Source organism: Aulonocara sp. 'chitande type north' Nkhata Bay, linkage group LG16 (genome assembly GCF_057382095.1).
Source record: "Aulonocara sp. 'chitande type north' Nkhata Bay isolate Kocher_YH1m ecotype deep benthic linkage group LG16, A_spYH_male_GT1.1, whole genome shotgun sequence".
Lineage (NCBI taxonomy): Eukaryota > Metazoa > Chordata > Actinopteri > Cichliformes > Cichlidae > Aulonocara > Aulonocara sp. 'chitande type north' Nkhata Bay.
Window position 1 is genome coordinate 25,802,500 of NC_141359.1, and position 18,734 is coordinate 25,821,233.

General features: G+C 41.7%; 1 protein-coding gene across 3 annotated transcripts in view; it reads right to left on the reverse strand.

Moving 5' to 3' along the window:
- Nucleotides 1–18,734, reverse strand: part of LOC147311662 (protein TANC1-like) — a 112,932-nt gene that overhangs the window by 29,002 nt on the left and 65,196 nt on the right. For all 3 annotated transcript variants that reach the window (XM_086267222.1, XM_086267221.1, XM_086267224.1), the window contains 6 exons: nt 18,119–18,445; nt 9,840–9,962; nt 7,157–7,438; nt 6,711–6,865; nt 3,192–3,423; nt 2,915–3,081 (listed from right to left, as the gene is read on the reverse strand). In XM_086267222.1, coding sequence (XP_086123348.1) covers nt 2,915–3,081; nt 3,192–3,423; nt 6,711–6,865; nt 7,157–7,438; nt 9,840–9,962; nt 18,119–18,445 — 1,286 coding nt within the window. The remainder of the gene's footprint in view (nt 1–2,914; nt 3,082–3,191; nt 3,424–6,710; nt 6,866–7,156; nt 7,439–9,839; nt 9,963–18,118; nt 18,446–18,734) is intronic.

An 18,734-nucleotide genomic window follows, 5' to 3' on the forward strand; every position in this document is an offset into this window, starting at 1 on the left:
GGAGTTAGAAGTTAGCTCGCTAGTTCCACCTAAACATGATATACATGACTAAGAGATTTCTGAAAAAATTTAAATGTACAGCTCTGCCGTCCCTTTCGACATAAATGAAGACAGAAAACTAAACAGCAGTGACATTTATAGGGTTACTGAAGCTTGGCTAGCTGGTATAAAATGATATGCTAGCGACTAGGGTTGCCAACTCCCTGAAAAATAAATAAGGGACACCTCGTGGCCAGGGCCGGGCGACCCAGTTGTCTTCACCCTTCCCAGTGTGGTGAATTTTCTAGCTCTTTTTTTGTGTGTGAAATTATTTTTTTAACCATTTGACTTGAATTTGATTTAAGTAGATGTGTATTCTTTGTGATATGAACACATGTGAAACAAATGATCATTTAGCCATTTATTTTTAGCTCAAAATGACAACATTAACACAGTAAAACAGGTCTCTTTCTTAAACAGAAGCCTGTCATGCTTAACTTTTGAGAATATAAGTAAATCTTTCTTTAAAAGCACTCTGTCCTGCTTAACTTAAAATAATAGAAAACAATAGAAAGAAAAACATTCTTGTAACAGTGCACATTTAGTGCATTTAGTACAATCGGCTTCAGTTGAAATATTATTTCAGCTTTTCTAATGCTAATCAGCTGCTCCTGTTTGTAAACCCGCTTGTTCCCATGATTACGCATCTTAACTCATCATCATTATTCATCTATGTATTACTTTTATGTATTAGTCATCTATTTGTTGTAATCATCTATCCTTGCAGTTGTTTATTACACAAAATAAATTATATTATCACACTTCTGGCCACATAGCGCTGATATTCATTGCACATGCCCATATTAACTTTTTCCAGCCAGGTGTTTTCCTTTTCCCATTCTTCCCTTTGTCTGAGGGGAACAAACATTGCTGCTCTAATGCTGGGCTCACACTGTGCGGTTTTAGGCCCATTTTGAGCCGATTTTTGAGTGATCGGACCGATTTTGGCCTTCATCGTGCATCGTGTAGTATACGTGGGGTAACGAGAAGTGATTAACACCTCACGACCAGCTCCTGATCATCAATCGCTCGTGAGGTTCTCACCACAGCCGCTCACACTGCTCGCGCGCAAACACGTAAACGTTGGTGTAAAAGATGGAGCAGCACGGCTGTGCAGCGTGTGATCTGGACACAAGCGATGGAGGCACAACTTGTAGAACTTTGGAAAGCTCATCCGAGCCTTTTCGATGTGGCATCACAAAATTATCACGACCACAACAACCGTGAAAATAGTTGGATTTACACTGCTGCTCAATCACAGCTGCCTGATGAGTGTTTTTCATTAGCAATTTAGCAAAGTTGATGGTGGTGGTGTGTCTGTGTGAGTGTAAGACGGAGAGAGAGAGAGCGCGACAGATTTTCTGTTATAACCTTCATGTTATGGAGGCACAGTGTGAGCACTCAGGTCGCATCAGAGCATCGGGCGGTATAGTGTGAGAGTACATCGTGACCTACCAACTGCGAGTCAATCGTGCAGTTTGAGCAGGAGCTGAATAACGTGACTGAAAAAAATCGCACAGTGTCTGCCCAGCTTTAGGTGTACTGTCGTCCGAGACTTGCACCGCCGTGTCGGCGTTTGTTTCCCTGTTGGCCATGCTTCTTGTTGTGGTCATCTGTTGTCTTCCGGTATTTTCTCCGTAAGCGACCTTTCCTCGACCAATGAGATTAGCGGTAATCTGAATTGTCATACTCGAATTGTCATAAGTGTGCTGTCAGCTCATTGGTCACAAAGCAGGAGAGGGGCTGGGAATTATGTTTTCAAACAAAGCGTTAATTCCATTAAAAGTTATAGACTACTTTTGATTCTCACTGTATTACGGGACAAAGTGCGTCCCTTATTAGCTCAATACGGGACGTGTACTTTTGTTTCTAAATACGGGACGATTCCGTATTTTAAGGGACGGTTGGCAACCCTACTAGCGACACAGCTATGTTAGCATAACATAAACACAGTGAAGCTAGAGGATGAAGGCTAACTTTTTTTCACTCATAAAAGTTAATGTGAGGGTTCCCGAGGGTTAGGGACAAATGCAATCGCATGGCGGGATGCTGTAAACGGACCAAACTTCAATCAGGAGAACAACTGAGGTAATCCATCGACAATACCAGGTTAGTCATTAATATGCTGCAACAACATGGGAATAGAGCAGCTGCAAGAGAATTCAGCATTTATGAATCAATGTGGATTGGAGGAAGCAAGAAAAATGAGTTGACTTATCTGACTGTTTTGTTTCGCTTAATGCGCCTTGTAATCCGGTGCGCCTTATGGTCCGAAAAATACAGTATATTAAGTAAGTGAAAACTAGCACTAATAACATTAAAATATATTAAAAGGTAAGACTGTAAAAGCACTTAGTTAAAGATGCTTAGTTAAACCAGCCTGTGCAAATTTCATTCAATTTGTATAAAAAAATATAACAACAGAAGTCTTGAGTGTTCAAACTTTTTGATAAGCTTCAGCTCAGAGCGCTTGGAAAGCAGATAGGAGAGGATAAGAGCAGACACGAAACTGGTAATTAAGTTAAGAATCAAGCCCTTAACAGCTTGCCTGTATCCAGTACTTCACTCAACAGTGTAACAGCCAAACTGCACCTGTGTGAGTTCATTGTGGGAAGCGAGTCTCTGAGTGTGTGAGAGAAGCAGCTGCAGCAACAGAAGAGTGAATGCCATTAGCAGTAGTTACTTTAATCAGCCGTAAAGTGTGCGGATAAGCCGAGTAGTTACCGAGAGGGAAGAAAGAGTGATAAACTTTTTAAAACTAAAACTCATCACCAGTATAATGTGACATCTGTAATTCTGACTCGAGGTGATTATAACAGTGAATATTTTGTCATCTGAGTGAACTCAGAGCCATGCTTTATAAGTTCTTTCTTACCACCAAGTTGATTCGAACAGTGACAACCAGTTTTAGCCAGGAGGGGAACTTGGCAATGATTTTTGTGATGAAGGATGCAATGGTGTCTCCATAGTCTGGTTTGTGGAACTCTGCTTCATTCAGCCCGTCTATTAAGATTATGTAATCTTCCTCTGGAATCCTTCGCTCTGCAAAGACATTTACAAATAAACTAAATATTAAAATACTATGAAATGAGATTAGTGGTCTCATACACGATGAAAATGAAATAGTGCAATATACAACTACAGTGTTTTACCTTTCCGAAGGTTGGCCAACGGTTCCAGGACTCCTCTCCGGAAAGCAGCCATGGGGTCTTGGACACAGGAGCGCAGACTGAGCATGCTCTGGAGGTGGGGCTCTTTCAGCAACAGCTCCCGGTACGCACTCAGTTGATGAGCTCTGCACAGAAGGGCTGCGATGCTGTGCACAAATTCTGGGACCAAGCAAGTGTACGTGTTATCTGCCTGGCAATAATGATAAGCCACCACCTGGAAGACAAAAGGAACGAGAACAAACGCGAGTGAAGCCATTGCTTTTTGAGAATCAGGAAGAATTAAAAATATGATTCACTGACTGATGGGTACATTTGATAACTTTAAAGCGTTTACAAACACCAACATCTCTGGTGACTGAAAAACTACCATGACAAAGTAAGTAAGTGAGGCTTTTGATACCAACAAGCCTCCATAAAACTACATATTATCTCTACAATGTCAAAGACATGATTTTATCCTTTCATTATTTCACACAGAAGGGATGATGAAGAGATTGGGCAACGAAAGCTATAAAAAGAAGTGAGTAGATCCCAGGTGGATATCTAAAGGTAGAATCTTCTGTACCTGAGCAGGTTTCCGCAGCATTCAAAGGAGGTCTGATTTAAAAGGAAAATGTAGGGACAGAGGTGGAGAAGAAGGAAGATGACTGTACTAATTACAGTCCAACCTGGAGGAGCTGACACACTTCCAGGCCCACAGGAGGAGGAGCAGGTGATCGGTTCCTCTGACGGCTCAACCTCAGCTGTTGCTGTTTAGTTCTCCACAGAAAACCGATGACCAGCTTCTAGAAAAATGACTAAAGCCTCAAGATATGAGACTTTTTTTTTTTAACATTTAGCATCAATAAATGTTTTGGACCCAAACTTCTCCCCACAGCACAGATCTAAATGCATATTTATGGTTCTTTCTTTTTCAAATAATAACATATAACTCACATGCCAATAAAGGCACAATTAAAGCTAGCGCAAATTAGAAAAGAGGGAGGTAAGATTTTAAAAATTATAGCTGAACTCCCTGGATGTATATAACCCATCTTTAGTAAGGAAAACATGTGACATCCAGTCAGAAGATGGACCAACTGAAACAATAACACAACCACTGATTCACATCTTCTCCAGAAACTGTCAAAAATCACGACCACCAGAATTTTTCTCTGATGTTATGCTTTACCCTAAAAGCAGCAAACGTCTGAGAGAAGTCCGAACACTCCTTTCTGTCATTTTTGCGTCACACGTTTTTTGAGCTTCATCACAAATGTGACATAACAAAGAGGGAAACTGATATATTGAATGCCTATTATTGTACAAAGTCAAGTAACCTGCTGTGTGCATGAACACAACTCTTAATAAGCCCCCTACTGCAGTGATGATTTAATTTAGCATACAAGTCACGCAGACTACCGCCTCATCAATGAGCAATACGAATCTCGACACACGATGATGCAAGGCTCTGCAGTCAAACCTCGGTAGCTCATCTGCTGGCAAAACAATAAATGCATTTTCAGAAATGTTACCTAAAGGCACGTCTCGATAATAAGAATAAAGCAGAAAGGGTAGTAGCCTCAGTGCTCCTGTTATGAGACCACTTTTAAATCAATGATTAAAAAAAGCACTGGCAGAATCTGACAGAAGCTGCTCAGCGTTGCATCACACATCACAGGAACAGAGCCCCTGTGAAGGCGCCTATTGGAAACACTTTTCACCATAATTGGCTCAAGAGATACTGCTTGAGTTTCACAGACATTTACATGAAGCTCACTGCATTACCCTAGCTGTCTGGTGCATGAACTGTCCCCTTTGACAGGGTCACTAATTAGGAGGCCTCCCTGACAGAATAAGAGTATTAAATTCTAAAGGTGTTAGAAGGACAACAGGTTGTAATCAGTACCATTAAACGCAGCAGAATCAGTAGGAGACGTCACATCCACTGAGAAAGTCCTTCACAAAGCTGCCACCTATTAAATTACCTTACAACCTACCATCACAGCACTATTCAAACTCAACTGACTACAACAGTGGATCACAAATCTTCTCTGAATCCCGGTGGCCCCCAATCATCTTTATTAGACCTGCTACAAGGCAATAGCAGTGCCAAAGTCATCAAATGGTGCTTTTAGCAAGCAGTATTTCCAAAATGTAGTGAACGTGCACCTGCTATGTGACTGAACCCTCAGCAACACAAGAAGAGGTGGTGCGAGTAAAGATGCGGGAGTGAAAAATCGACAGAGAAATTTCAGTGGAAACAGAGCGAACAATTCCAAAACTAAAATAAAAGAGTCGTAGGCAAAAACCGCACACTGCTTAGTCGGCGTGCATTGAGAGAGGAACATTTTAAAGTGAAACATCGAGGACTTGTCTGTCCACTTCACAAGTCTGAAAGAGAAAGATGTGCAGAAATATGCTCAGTGTCTGGTATGCATGTTTGGGGGGGGGGGGGGGGGGGGGGGGGGTTTCGGTCACAGACAAGTGGTTAACAATGTTACTGACGGTGTGGGGGAGTAACAGAACACATGTAAAGCTGTTACCGTGCAGTACTTTATATCTTGTGAAGAATGTTGACAAGCTTATACAAGAAAACACTTAATCTTCTGCTCAACAGCGCTGACACGTAAACTTCCCAGAGAGGCGGTATTTAGACTTTATTTTGCGATCCTTGTAGCGCCAGAAAAATCAACAGATGGAATATTCATCTGTCAAAAAAGTAAGCACTGTCCTCAGTAGTCAGTGTTGCTCCGCTTCATGGAATTTTGAGGATCCTTATCATGTTCAAACATCCCAGTTCAACACTTGAACAGGCGGCCTTACAATATATTTAAGCACCTATTTGAAGTTGACACAGGAACGGATACCAACCAGTAATTAAGCAGTAGTAGTGCCATACATGTCGGTATAACTGATAGCCGCCTAGATAAATGGTGTTGCTATTTGAAACGTGTGTTGATGTTTGTAAATTCCTAAATGACGTCTAATATTGATGAAGCTGGCTCTGTTTGACGTTGGTGTGTGTTTACATTCTGTGCTCTCAGGTCATGGCTGACAGGGCTCGCTGTGGGTTGTTGCTCCCTGAGGAGGTTCTAATCACTGACTAGTAAACTGCAACCTACCCTTATTGTTATGTATAATTTTATGCATCATTCAACAGAATATATCACAATTATCTGTGGTCACTATTAAAGAGGAGTTTTCAGAAGTCAGACTGAAGCTGTTGTAGAAGTACTTGGTAAAACCTGAGATGCTTTTTGGTCGATTTTCCTTCTTTTTCCTTTTTTTTTTTTTTTTTTTTTTTAAAAAGAAAGGAAGAAACAACAAATCCATCCATCAAAAACAAAAAATAATCTACTCACTGTTGAAAATTGTTAAAATTACTTTTTTTGATCCAGTGCACACACCAAACATTTTTTCCCTGAGTAAACACCACCATAACTAGTGCAATCTTTTTTCAGCTTCTTTGATTCCTGCTTCTTTGTTACTGTGAGCTCTCTTAGATGTTGAAAGGCGCACCTTTGCAGCCAGGCGTTTGACAGCCTCCTCCCTGTGCCGCTGCATCTCGGGAGTTCCTGGGCAACTGCTGGTCCTCAGTGTGTTGGCAGCACTGGATGGTGGAGTGGGCTGTGGAGGCTGGCTGAGAGGAAGTTCTGTGCTTTGTCCTGGGCCAGCTGGAAGACATGCACATGGTCACCAATATATAAAGTTATTACATTAATATAAACTAACATCTCTCTATATATGTATATGCTAGCATTAATAACATTAGTTGTGTGTGAGGGCATTCTTTTGTAAGGTAAATGTAATATTAGTCAACTTGATTTTATATTGCCAACGAATATATAATTACTTCCCTCCCACACTTTGCAAGCTAATGTTGAAATGAAATTATAATAACATTAGCTAAACACGAGCAGTTAATGTAGTGCTCACATCCAAAGGCAAATACTAAAACTAATTACTTTTCGGGGAGGCGCTGGGACTGTTGGAGGCGATCTGACGCATGCGTCCTCCATGGCAGCTCAGCGCCACAAGTCGGGAGATGATGGCCGTCTTCCCATAACCCACGCTGCCCACCACCACAGCACCGTGGTTCTCTGTGGACTCGCCGGCCTTCAGGACATCTTCCAGATGCTGAAAGAGCCAATCTCGGCCCACAAACACAGAATCTGTGGTGATGCTGGGAACCTCGAACAGCAAAGGTTTGAGCATGATGTCCACGGGTTTGTAGGGAGCAAAACGCGCTGAAGGAAACGGGAAAAGAAATGAAACAGATTAAAATTGTTTACACTACTTCTATTTTTTTCCCCATGTCTCCGGGAAGTTAACAAATGATTACTTCTTTTAAATGCTGGAAACTTTACTGTAATAAATCGTTTTCCGTTGCAGTTAACCTACAAACATGCTTTGAGCATCTCCCGCATTCTTCTTCCCAGAAGGAGCCACATACATGAAAAACCCTGAACACTGTAGAGGATACATTTTCAATTAAGTGGAATCAGAGTGAAGACCTGAAAGAGGACTCTTATCTGGTCTACTTCAGCACTAATTAGATCTCATAACACTTGTTAACTAACATCACTAAATGACTGCTACCTTTAGTGCTAATGCGCCTTTCAACATTACAACTATCACTGCTGTTAGCTGCTAGTGTTTTCACCTTGCGAGTTTGCCTGTGTTCACAAAAGCCTATTGTAATTGGAGGGGCAGTTGAGAGTGTTTATATTGGCAGGTGTAGGTCTGTTTATGTTTCTAGTGCCCTACAATGAAACCAAAAAGCGAACGAGCTGGTTCTGAGACACTTGAAATGATCACCACCTTCTACTATACCAGCAAAATAAGTACAGTGTTTGAAAAACTCTAACTTGAGCAAAAGGAGTATCGACGGGAACTAGAAAAAGAGTTATCTTTTATTAACCTCTCTTTATTGGATCCCCTTAGATTTCAAATCCATCTTCTTGAATATAAAGCCCCTAATGACCATGACTTGCTTTTTCAGTATCCTAAGCCGGAATGACAAGCAGAGGCTAAAGCTGCTTCGCTCCTGTGGAACCAGCTGGCTGTTTAGGGTTGGGAGCCAAACCCAATCTCTAATTTTAAGATTAGCCTCAAAACCTTTCATAGATTTATAGTTAAAGCTCGCTCAGCTAACGTCTGAATCACCCCTTACTTATTATGCTGCGACAGGCCTTTGCTTTCAGGAGGCCTCACATGGTGCACCGACATCCTCACCTCTTCTCCATTTCATTGTTCATGCATGTCAGTTTGTGTATTCTCTCTCCCACAGTTGAAGCTTTTCTCCTTCTCATCTTTTTTTCCCCCCTTTCTTTTCACTCTCCTCTCATGGCAATCAAACGAGTGCTGCTCATCCCGAGTCTAGTTCTGTCGGAGGGTTCGCCCAGTCAAAAAGGAAGTCACTAAATGTTGCTCAAATCAGAACTGTAAGGTCCTCAGCGTACTAGGTTGAGTTTCCTAAGATGGCACATGTTGGGATTTTTGCAATATATGAATACAACTGCAATGAACTGCACTGAAATGTTGACCTACTGTTGCAAAATTTAGGTAAAGGTGGTGCCATCTGAAAAACAAATACCATAAATCATATAGATAGGGCTGGATCAGCTGACCCTGAATCCTCCCTTAGTTATGCTGCAATAGGTGTAGGCTGCTGGGGGATTCCCATGATGCATTGAATATTTCTTCTTCAGTCACCTTTCTCCCTCAAGATGTGTTAATAGACCTCTCTGCACTGAATCATACTTGTTATTAATCTCTGGCTCTCTTCAACAGCATGTATGTTATCCTGTCTTCCTTCTCTCTCTCCAACCGGTTGCTACAGATGGCCGCCCCTCCCTGAGCCTGGTTCTGCCAGAGGTTTGTTCCTGATAAAAGGGAGTTTTTCCTTCCCACTATTTCCAAAGTGCTTGCTCATAGAGGGTCATATGATTGTTGGGTTTTCATCTGTATGCGTTATTGTAGGGTCTACCTTACAGTATAAAGTGCCTTGATGCGACTGTTGTTGTGATTTGGCGCTGCATAAATAATACTGAATTGAGTTGAACTGAATCTCCCATAAAATTTATAGAAAAGAATCCAATTGTTTAAGATTGTTGTGTATGTACGAATTCATGTAGAAAAAACCTGCTCAGAACCACTGACCATATGCTTATGTATCAGCTTCATGTTTGAGACTGAGTGAAAATGAAAGAGGACATTTTCAAAAGGAAGACTAAATAGTCTGAGTATATATCCAGTGATGACTTATTCAGTAATTCATGTTCCCATGAAATATTTAATCTGCAGGATCTCTCAGAGGATTCAAAACACATAACCAGGATAAAAGTTAGCTGGGAAAAAAGGCATGATTTAAAAGCCAAAAAAAGGCTTTTGAGGATAATGTTAATACCCATAAGTGCTGCATTGTTTACATTGCAGTGTTCAAGTATTTGCACAGTTTTGTTGTTGGCTCTGCACTCAGACGTGGTACTTTGGAAACTTCAGAACTACCGTTGGCTGCCTATTAACTTCAGGGTTTTTCAGAGTCATACCACATAACATTATCCTATGTACTGCGATATTTTACACGTTTATTTTACAAATATCTCCCCTGAGTGCCTACAGCAGTAGTATGAATAGCCCAGTCACCTTTAGCGTCCTGAGGGGGCCTTCCTCCTGTATTATGCCAGGGTAGGCGAATGGATGTCCGGAGGGGGGTATTGCGCTGTTCATCAAGAAAGCTCAGGTCTTCAAGCTTTGTGGAACTGGTGGCTGTAGACAAGAGAGAAGACATACACACACACACACAAAGAGTGAAGCTGACAGTCTAGTACCTCCCGAGTACATTTGTCATCACAACTATAAAGAGAAAGACAGAAACACACACTAGAGTAAAACCTTGTGGCACTTATGCCATGTCTGAGGGTGGATGAGTGAGGAAAGAACAAAGCCAGTGCGCTCTGACATTTGCAGGGGCAGTGTGAGCAGCTACCAGCATATACTGTGGCAGGAAGAATAGCAGCATTCTAAAGTCAAGAGCAATATGCACCGATTCTCTTTGATTTGAGCTGACAGCTGGACACGATATAGCAATGAGGTCCATCCCCACAAGCACGCCTGCTAGGCTGTACGGAGAGGGCAGATTACCTTTACCTTTCATAAAACTACAACGAGTTATAGAAATGCTTCACCGCGGGTTTGGCACTCATCACTGTCAATCTACAGGACGCACAGGTGTAATCTCAGGACTTTTGTGTACTACAAACTACAATATCTGTAAGTCATTTGACGTGAAATGAAATAATAAAATTAATTAAAACCAGATCACAACTTGAGTTGTTATGGAGTTCAAATCTACTGAGATTTCATTAGGATTTAGCTTCATTTTGAAGCAGAGAGAGAACAAGTCTCAAAGCAGGCAATTATTTCCATCCCCAAACACAGGATATCTCCTGAAACTACTAGTCTACAGATTAAAACCACTTGATGAGCCAGTGATTACAACTCAGCTTTTAATTTGAAGTCTAAGACACGGTCTGTTAACATAATAAAAATGTGCATTAGTGCGGCGAGGCCTCTCCTCCAACTGCTGCTCGTTTTTCAACTATGCTATCGCCGTTGCGATCCACGCTCTCCTGGGCTTAGTGAAGAGCAGAATCAAAGCCTCTCTTCTTCTTCTTTATCAATATCAGCTGGGAAAGACTGTCACTAACGCTCACTTCACTCCCTCACTCGGTCGCTAACTTACTCTCCGGAATGTCCCGCTAATTAAAACCGGTCTGCTGGCAACGGGAACTGAGGAAGCTGCCATCAACGCAACTTTGACTGGAACAGGAGAAGGGCCTGATGTTACTTTTACTGCAGTGCATTGTGCATACACAAACATCTACACTGGATAAAGCTTAAGGAATTGCAAACAAAGAGAAAAGAAAACAATAAAAGCAAACGCGCATGACCTGGAAGACCTTTTGCTGTAAAGCAAATGCCACTTTTCATCAGCTACAACTACTTACATCTAAGACCAAAGCAAGGAAGGATGGTGGGAATTCTCAAAGCCCTCTCTATCTCCCCAGTGACGAGATACTTGGGCAGGCATACAGTCAAGTAGGCAGGGTGTAAACTCACAGCTAAATCTCTGGAGAGTGTTCCCAGTGGACGAGGGCACAAAAGCGATTCCTCCACCCCGGTGCTCCCATGCCGGCACTCTGGCAGCCGAGCCGAGTGCTTGGCTGCTTCCTCTCTAGTGTTCAGTCAGTCACAGCACCCACAGCATTAGGCACTTGCTAAATGAACGCGCTGCCTTCCAACAGAGCATCACCCTCTCTACAATTTTAACACGTATGCGTACATCATCTCTGTCCACATGCTGCACGTACACACACACACATAAATAACTCGGTATGCAAGCAGCAGAGGGGGAAATTGAGAATATTAGAGGAAATATAAACGGAAAACCAAGAGATTCACTTCGCAGTGGTTGATTAAAGTTTGTTATCCAACGGCTGCAGTATTAATCAACAATCCAGACTGCACAGAGATGGGGTTAAAAGAGGGGAATGTGGAAAAAAATGAAGGCGAAAAAGCAGCAGACTCATAAATGAGTGCAACAAAGAGTATCACGTGGATTTTGTGGGAGGTATGGACAAGACTCAAAAGAGAATAAAGAGAAAAATCAGCTTTATGCAACAAATCGCCACTAAATCCTCATGCTGACATAGGAGGGCCGCAAGATGTCAGTCTATTTTCCCCCCTTCCTTCTTTGTTTTGCATGGAATAAAAGAAATAGCACAGTAGAGCTTTATTCAACAGACACGTAATACCGAATTTGACTTGCTAAAGGAGCTGCATAGCTGCATAGACTCCTTGATTCACGTCCGTGGCAGACAGCGCACCCAGCACCATAACTACATTTCTCTTTTGTTGAGTCGTTATCAACATTTTTTCCCCAAGGCCAAGATTTCCCACACGATTCCTCCTCATCCCTCAAATCCTCCCCTTCATTTCTTCTCCTCTTTTTACTCCCGAGTTCCCTCCTATTCTTCCTCACCTCTACTCATTGATAAAACATACATATGATACCTTGAAGTCTGCACTTGCATTCACTTTGAAGCTGCACAAATGTGTCAAGACTGTATTCTGATGAAAATGGGATTCTTTTTTCCTCGGGCAGATCTGCCCTTTGAAAACCCCCTGTTCTGTGTTTCCCATGACAGAACAGAGAAGAGGACTGAGCTCCTTTGCTCTAACCACCCCCACCCTCCCTCCCCAACTTGACTCCCTCTCGCCTCCTTACAAGGTGAATCTACTAAAGAGGAGAAGGGAGTCAAATACTCCCTTCACATATCTTCCTGTTTTTATAGTAGCCAGTTACACTTTACCCATTTTGTGATTTTGTATGAATAAATCAGTTCTTGGCTGTTCTCGGCTTATAGCCAATGCAAATACCCATTTTCCTTTTATTTGGTTTGATTTTGCTGGTATAAACACGCCTTAATAGCTTTTCATGACGAACGTTTGAACATTCAGACACAAATGAGAAAATCTGATCCCTCATATCAATAAACGTTGTTTTATTTGCAAAGAGGCTGATATCAGCACGCACTGATGTTTGGTCCATTTGTCTGCCTATTACTCCTAAGACCCGAACTCTTCCACGGCATGCATTTTTAATTTCTCTTTGATATTTGGTCACATTGGGGCCCGATGAATGTAAAAACAAAGAATTACCAGATTTTCTTTTTAACCTTATTTTTGTTTTTTTTGAAAAATAAGAGCCACATATGAGGATATTAGTTTAAAATTTTGAGAGAACAGTAGCAGTATAATGTCCTCATAAGTGGATATCAGGCCCTTGTAGAGCAGAATTGAGTATTTTGGTCTAAATAACCCAAAATGTGATGTGGTAAATATTAAGGGATAATTATTATTGTAATAATTGCATAGCCTTATGCTAAGATCAACAACATTTACTTTAAAAAAAACAAACCACCACTGTAACTGCTCCATAAGCTATTTCATATATATAAATGCCTCTGTGGTTAGCTAACGCTCTGTTCCTTTTAAGATTGGGCATTTGATAAGCCCTAATCTGTCAATGGAGTGCCGAGCACAATTTTAAAAGGGGCTTTCAAACGGATTGATCTGTAACAGATTTTATTTTTCTCCTGCTGTGACAGCTGGACCAAACAATTCTCTGAAAAAAGGGCACGTTAGAAGATTTCTCTGTGACCTTTTCATGCTCGAGAAAATGAATGGGCTTTCTTTCCTCTTTTTGTTTTCATTTTAAACTCTGCACTAAACAGATCAATATATACATGAAGCCAGAAGCAGAAGTGACTCCCGTGTCTACCTGGAGACATCGCACACACTGTTGGCATGTCTTTAAACATGATCACACAGCCTAAAACAATACAATAGACCACATGGTCTCAGAAACTACCGGGAAAGACAGCAAATGAGAGCAAATGAGATAAATCAGTGTGAGATTATTAAATTTAAGGGCTACGCCACTTTATGAGTTTGTAATTACTGTGTGACCTTTGCAAACATCTTTAAATCATAGGTTGTATTTATGTGGAAAAGGTTAAGATGATTTTAGTCGTTCTAATAAAACACAAAAGCATTCAGATGTTACCTCATCAGTGTTTTAGTAGACAAACAACATATCCTCGAATTTGCCTGCAGTCCACAGTCTTGGCTCCGTTATCATTCGTGAAGAGAGCCCGGCGCACGAGCTTTGCCAGAGGAATGTATGACTTTGGAGTACAAGCGAGCAATGAGTGCGCCATACCTGACTTTGTCTCAAACCACAAAGCTCTGCTGAATAGCTAAACACCACACAAGCATTGTAGCACCATTCCTCCGCCACGGTGACCCTCACTCAAATCTCCCTGTCTGAGAAACCCAACCACAAGCAGCTCAGGCTAAGATTTCAAAACCATGGAATTCCAGTGGCCAACACTAATATGGCCCTTTGACTCTGTAAGCCTTTATAGAGGAAAAAAGAAAAAAGCTCAACTCCAATTACTCAAAATTAGGATTCTTATAAACTGAGTATATCACCTCAGAGAGGAGGTGAAATTCCATCAACAACTCTAGTTTATACAGAAGATCTTACAATAGAGGCGACAGATAGATGTAAATAGTGGATTGCAAATAATAAAACAAAGAAAACACCAGAGCATAGAGTTAATTTACAAGTGCTTATTACTAATCCTGATGCTGAAATTTGACATCAAGTTTAATTTACCACAGCACTGCTTTTTGGTTTGATGGAACTATTTGGGGGAAACAGGGCAGACTGGCTTCACTTTCACAGAAACTGATATAGAGAAGTTCACAAAGCACCTGGAAGCCCGGGAAAAAGCTGTTCCCATTTATTTCAGGCTCTTAGTGCATCTTACACCCAATGCACCTGCCACGTTTGTTAGATTTAATGAACAGCTGTTGTAAACATGATTACACGTAGATTATTTCACGTATTAGATCTTTAAATGCAATATTTCGATGCCAGATGAAAATCAGTAACAATTTTAACAACCTTTTAAATCTGCCTCAGCAGCAAACAGTTTCCTTTAGGAGGTGGACAGTAATATACAATCCCTAATATAAAGCTCTGCTAAAGACAAATCTAAATGAATTCATGTTGTTCTTGTAACATTTGTGCAATTTGTCACAGGACATGTTGGCACCAAAAAGTGGCGCTCCCACCAAAACCTAGGGACACCCACGCTACATGCAACATCAAGGCAGTGCAAACGACAGTTCTCAGCAATATGCAGACATTCCTTCTACATAATTACGGAGACTTCAAGAGGCCCAGCAATGCATCTGTTGATCGGCATCAGACAGATGGCCAAAATACACTCTGACACTAAGAAAGTGTGACCTTTGTCCAACAACGAGCCATTTTACAAACAACTGTCTGGTGAGTCTTGATTTCTGCTGTGACACTTGAATGCTTAAGGTGAGAATTTAGCTTAAACAACATGAAAGCATTGATCCATTCTTGGTGGTGGTTCTCTGCACTTTTTAGCCTGTTAGTACCAACTGAACATGGTTTTAAATGCCACAGGCCACCTGGGTATTGTTGCTAACCATGTCGATCCCTTGTGTCCAAAGTGTACTCATCTTCTGTCTATAAAAACGAGTTTACAGTACTCACTCTACCTCCACAGTCACCAGATCTCAATCCAATAGAGCACCTTTGGGATGTAGTGAAACAGGAGATTCACATCATGGATGAGCAGCAACTATATCATGCCATAATTTCAATCACTCTGAGGAATGTTTCCAGCACCTTGTCTTTTTGGTGGAGATAATCATAAGATAAAATTAAAAACTAATAGCAATACTGTAGCATGAAGCAATTGTGCCCTAAATGAACTCATGATTATTTGTTTGCTTCTGCCTTTAATCTCTGTGCTCCTATTTAATATCTATCAATAAAATAAAGAGAAATTTATAGATTAACCAGACAGCTCATTATCTCAGATGCTGTTTCACAAACACAGGACAAACAATAGTCACCAAGGTTCTGGCACAGAATGAATGCACTAATGATGAATACATATTATGTTTCGCCGTGGTAGCTTCTTTTCTCTCATTGCTTCTTTAGACTCGTTACTTTTTGGGGGTTTTTACCGAATACAATTTCCTTGAACAGAAGTGCCGTCTCTGCTATCCTGTGACCCCAAGAAAGATTTTACACTGTGTGACGAAACCCTGGGAGAGAGCATCAAGGGCGCGATGAGACAACTTCATTTATGGCCTGAACCAATCTAAGGTGCGTGTTCTGCCGGTCTCAGAGGGCAACACTGCATAACTATGACATCAGCCCATAAACTCTGGGAGGACAGACAGACACAAGCACACCGGTGCTCACACGCAAACCAACACACATAAACAGCCAAACATTTTCTGGTCTGTTAAGCTTTATGAGCCACTGTGCGCCTGGACCGTCCAGGTTTATGTCACACACAATAATGATGAGATGTAAAAATGGTATGGACTCTTGGAACAATAGAATCATCAGGGAACAACACATCCAACTGTGGGCTGCAGAAAATATCAAAGCAGTGGCCACTGTGTAAAATACATGCGCAAGCTATGAGCTATGGTATGCAAGGAAATATCAGTACCGTGAGCCTACCATGTACTACTCCTTACTTCTTCTATAGCTTGTCCTCATCCCATCTTACTCCATTACTGCCTTCACAAGTTAAATTGCTTACCTGCTTCTAATTGTAAGGGCCTAGAGTGGACATTACACAGTTGCATTTCTCTGGTATGTTGAATAGGAACTGGGACTAGATTTATATTTCATCAAGAATAAACCCAAGGGAGGCAGGAGTCAAGTATCTGAACTTCAAAACATTGGCAGCTGCTACATACAGACTAAAGAGGTAAAGCAAAACAACATATTCAAGGAAGATTCTAGAGGAAAAAGTCTCATGAGGTCTTTTAAACTTTGAGTCGTCTCTGTCTAGGCCAGGTGTTTGACCTGAGTCACTCATGTTTTTATGCTTCTTTTCACAGCTCAGCCCAGGTTGCCCCTGCTGTGATTTTCCCTCACTGGCAGAACTGTCTGCTTTCAAAATTCAATGTAACAAACATTTCATCTGTGCTCTAAACTGTTTGTCTTTTCTTCTCTTTCTGTTTGCTCCTTTGAGTTGGACTCTAATGTAGTCTCACTCTTTTGTTTCTACAGCCTTACAGTTAACATACCACTCTGGTCCGTCAACGTTTATTCAAGTGTACATTCATTCTATCAACAAGCATGGGCAGCCCTGCTAATTATGGAGTAAAATCATTAGCATAAGCTTGCATTAACATTTGAGCCATAAAATATACTCCTGATTAGTTCAAGATTCACTTACGTGTCAAAATACAGATGCACCGAGTCTATGTCCATGCGGAACATGTACACGGCGGTGCAGGCAAATAGTCGCAATCAAACTTATAGCTACATGCTAATATGTTGCTAGTGTGAAGTATGTCAGGGAAAGCTGGGTATAATTCTTTGTGCCTCTTTGCAATAGCAGAGCACTTTATTTTCAACTAAGTGTGAGAAGATCTTGCAACTTACTGCAGCTTGAGGGAAAGTTTGATCATGTCTTTTGTAATAAAAAATAATATTTTGCATTTGAAAGGTAATTTTTTGGGGGGGGTCCTGCGCATCTCTAGTCAAACCTGTCCAGGGCGTACCCCACTAGGATAAACTGCAGGCAACGCCTCCAACCCTGAATGGGATAAGGAGTAAAGAAGGGAGGTGGGTGAGTGAGTGGATGATAAAAGCTGTACATGACTCATACTGTCAGCTTAGCTACAAACTGCATTTAGGCAAAATTATATATAGGAAAATGCTAAACGTACTGCTGTTTGATTCACCAAAAATAGGCCGAGGTCAAAAGCAATAAGGTATGAGGAGACCTGGGAATAGTATGGGTGAAAAGACATAAGGGAAAAGGGGGTGAAGGGGGAAATATCAACAACTGTGACAGCTGTGTGGATATGGTAAGCTGAACCACAACAGGGAGGCTCCAGGGCAGGAATGCAGAACAGATCAGCCAGACCGGAGCGTGTGCTTAGGTTTGACATGGCGAGGCAGTGGCGAGCCACACCACACAGCAGCTGTCTAATCCCAAACTTCTGCCTTGATACTCCTGTTCTGAAAAGCACAGTCCGTTCTTTGAACTATTGACTTCTTATTTCTTCTAAACCTACTACAGATGCTCTCACTCTTCGGTGTCTGTCACTCGCTTGGATTAAACTGACATGCCACATGTCAGCCTCTGGCACAGGTCGTATCTCACGGTTACGATCTTGACAGGCAACACAATGCAGTCACAGATGAAAAGTATACAGAGCATTTCCTGTATACTTCTTGAACTCCAGATGTCAAGACCTCAAAAACCAAGGAGTCTTACCTGCTACAGAGTTTGGCCTCGGCATCATGAGGGAAGCTGATGTCTGTGGCGGGTACGCAATGGGTCCCTCAGGTGAGTGACTCGGAGGGTGTGGTGGCCCTGGAGCACCCACAGATATGTTAGGGTGCTGCTGGTCTGTCCTGGATGGGGTGTCTGCAGGTGTTGCTGTGGCACTGCTGGAGTCTTCTTCGGCCACAGGAGAGCAGGTGTCCGCCCGCACGCTCTGTGCCAGGCCATGGCGACCGCTGCCTCTTAGGCTGCCATCTTTACTCCACTCCAGGCTGGAGCCGCTGCGGTCATCATTCTCTGAAGAACTAGTGATGGTGGCTGAGAGCAGATTTAAATTTAAAAAAAAAAAAAAAAAAAGAGAGAGAGAGAGAGAGAGAAGGGATTTTCAGCAAGTCAGGGAGGTGAAATGAGGGGAAGAGGCACAAGATATATCTGAGTAATGGTCTTTATGTGCGATGAACATTTATCCGTCTTAATCTCTAGTGAGACACTGAGCTGTAATGGAACTTTCAGCTTTGAGTGGCTTGGTGGTTTTGCTGATTGCCCTATCAACAGTTCTCAGAAGCTCATTTTATATTTACAGCGATCGTCTTCCTATACTCGTGAA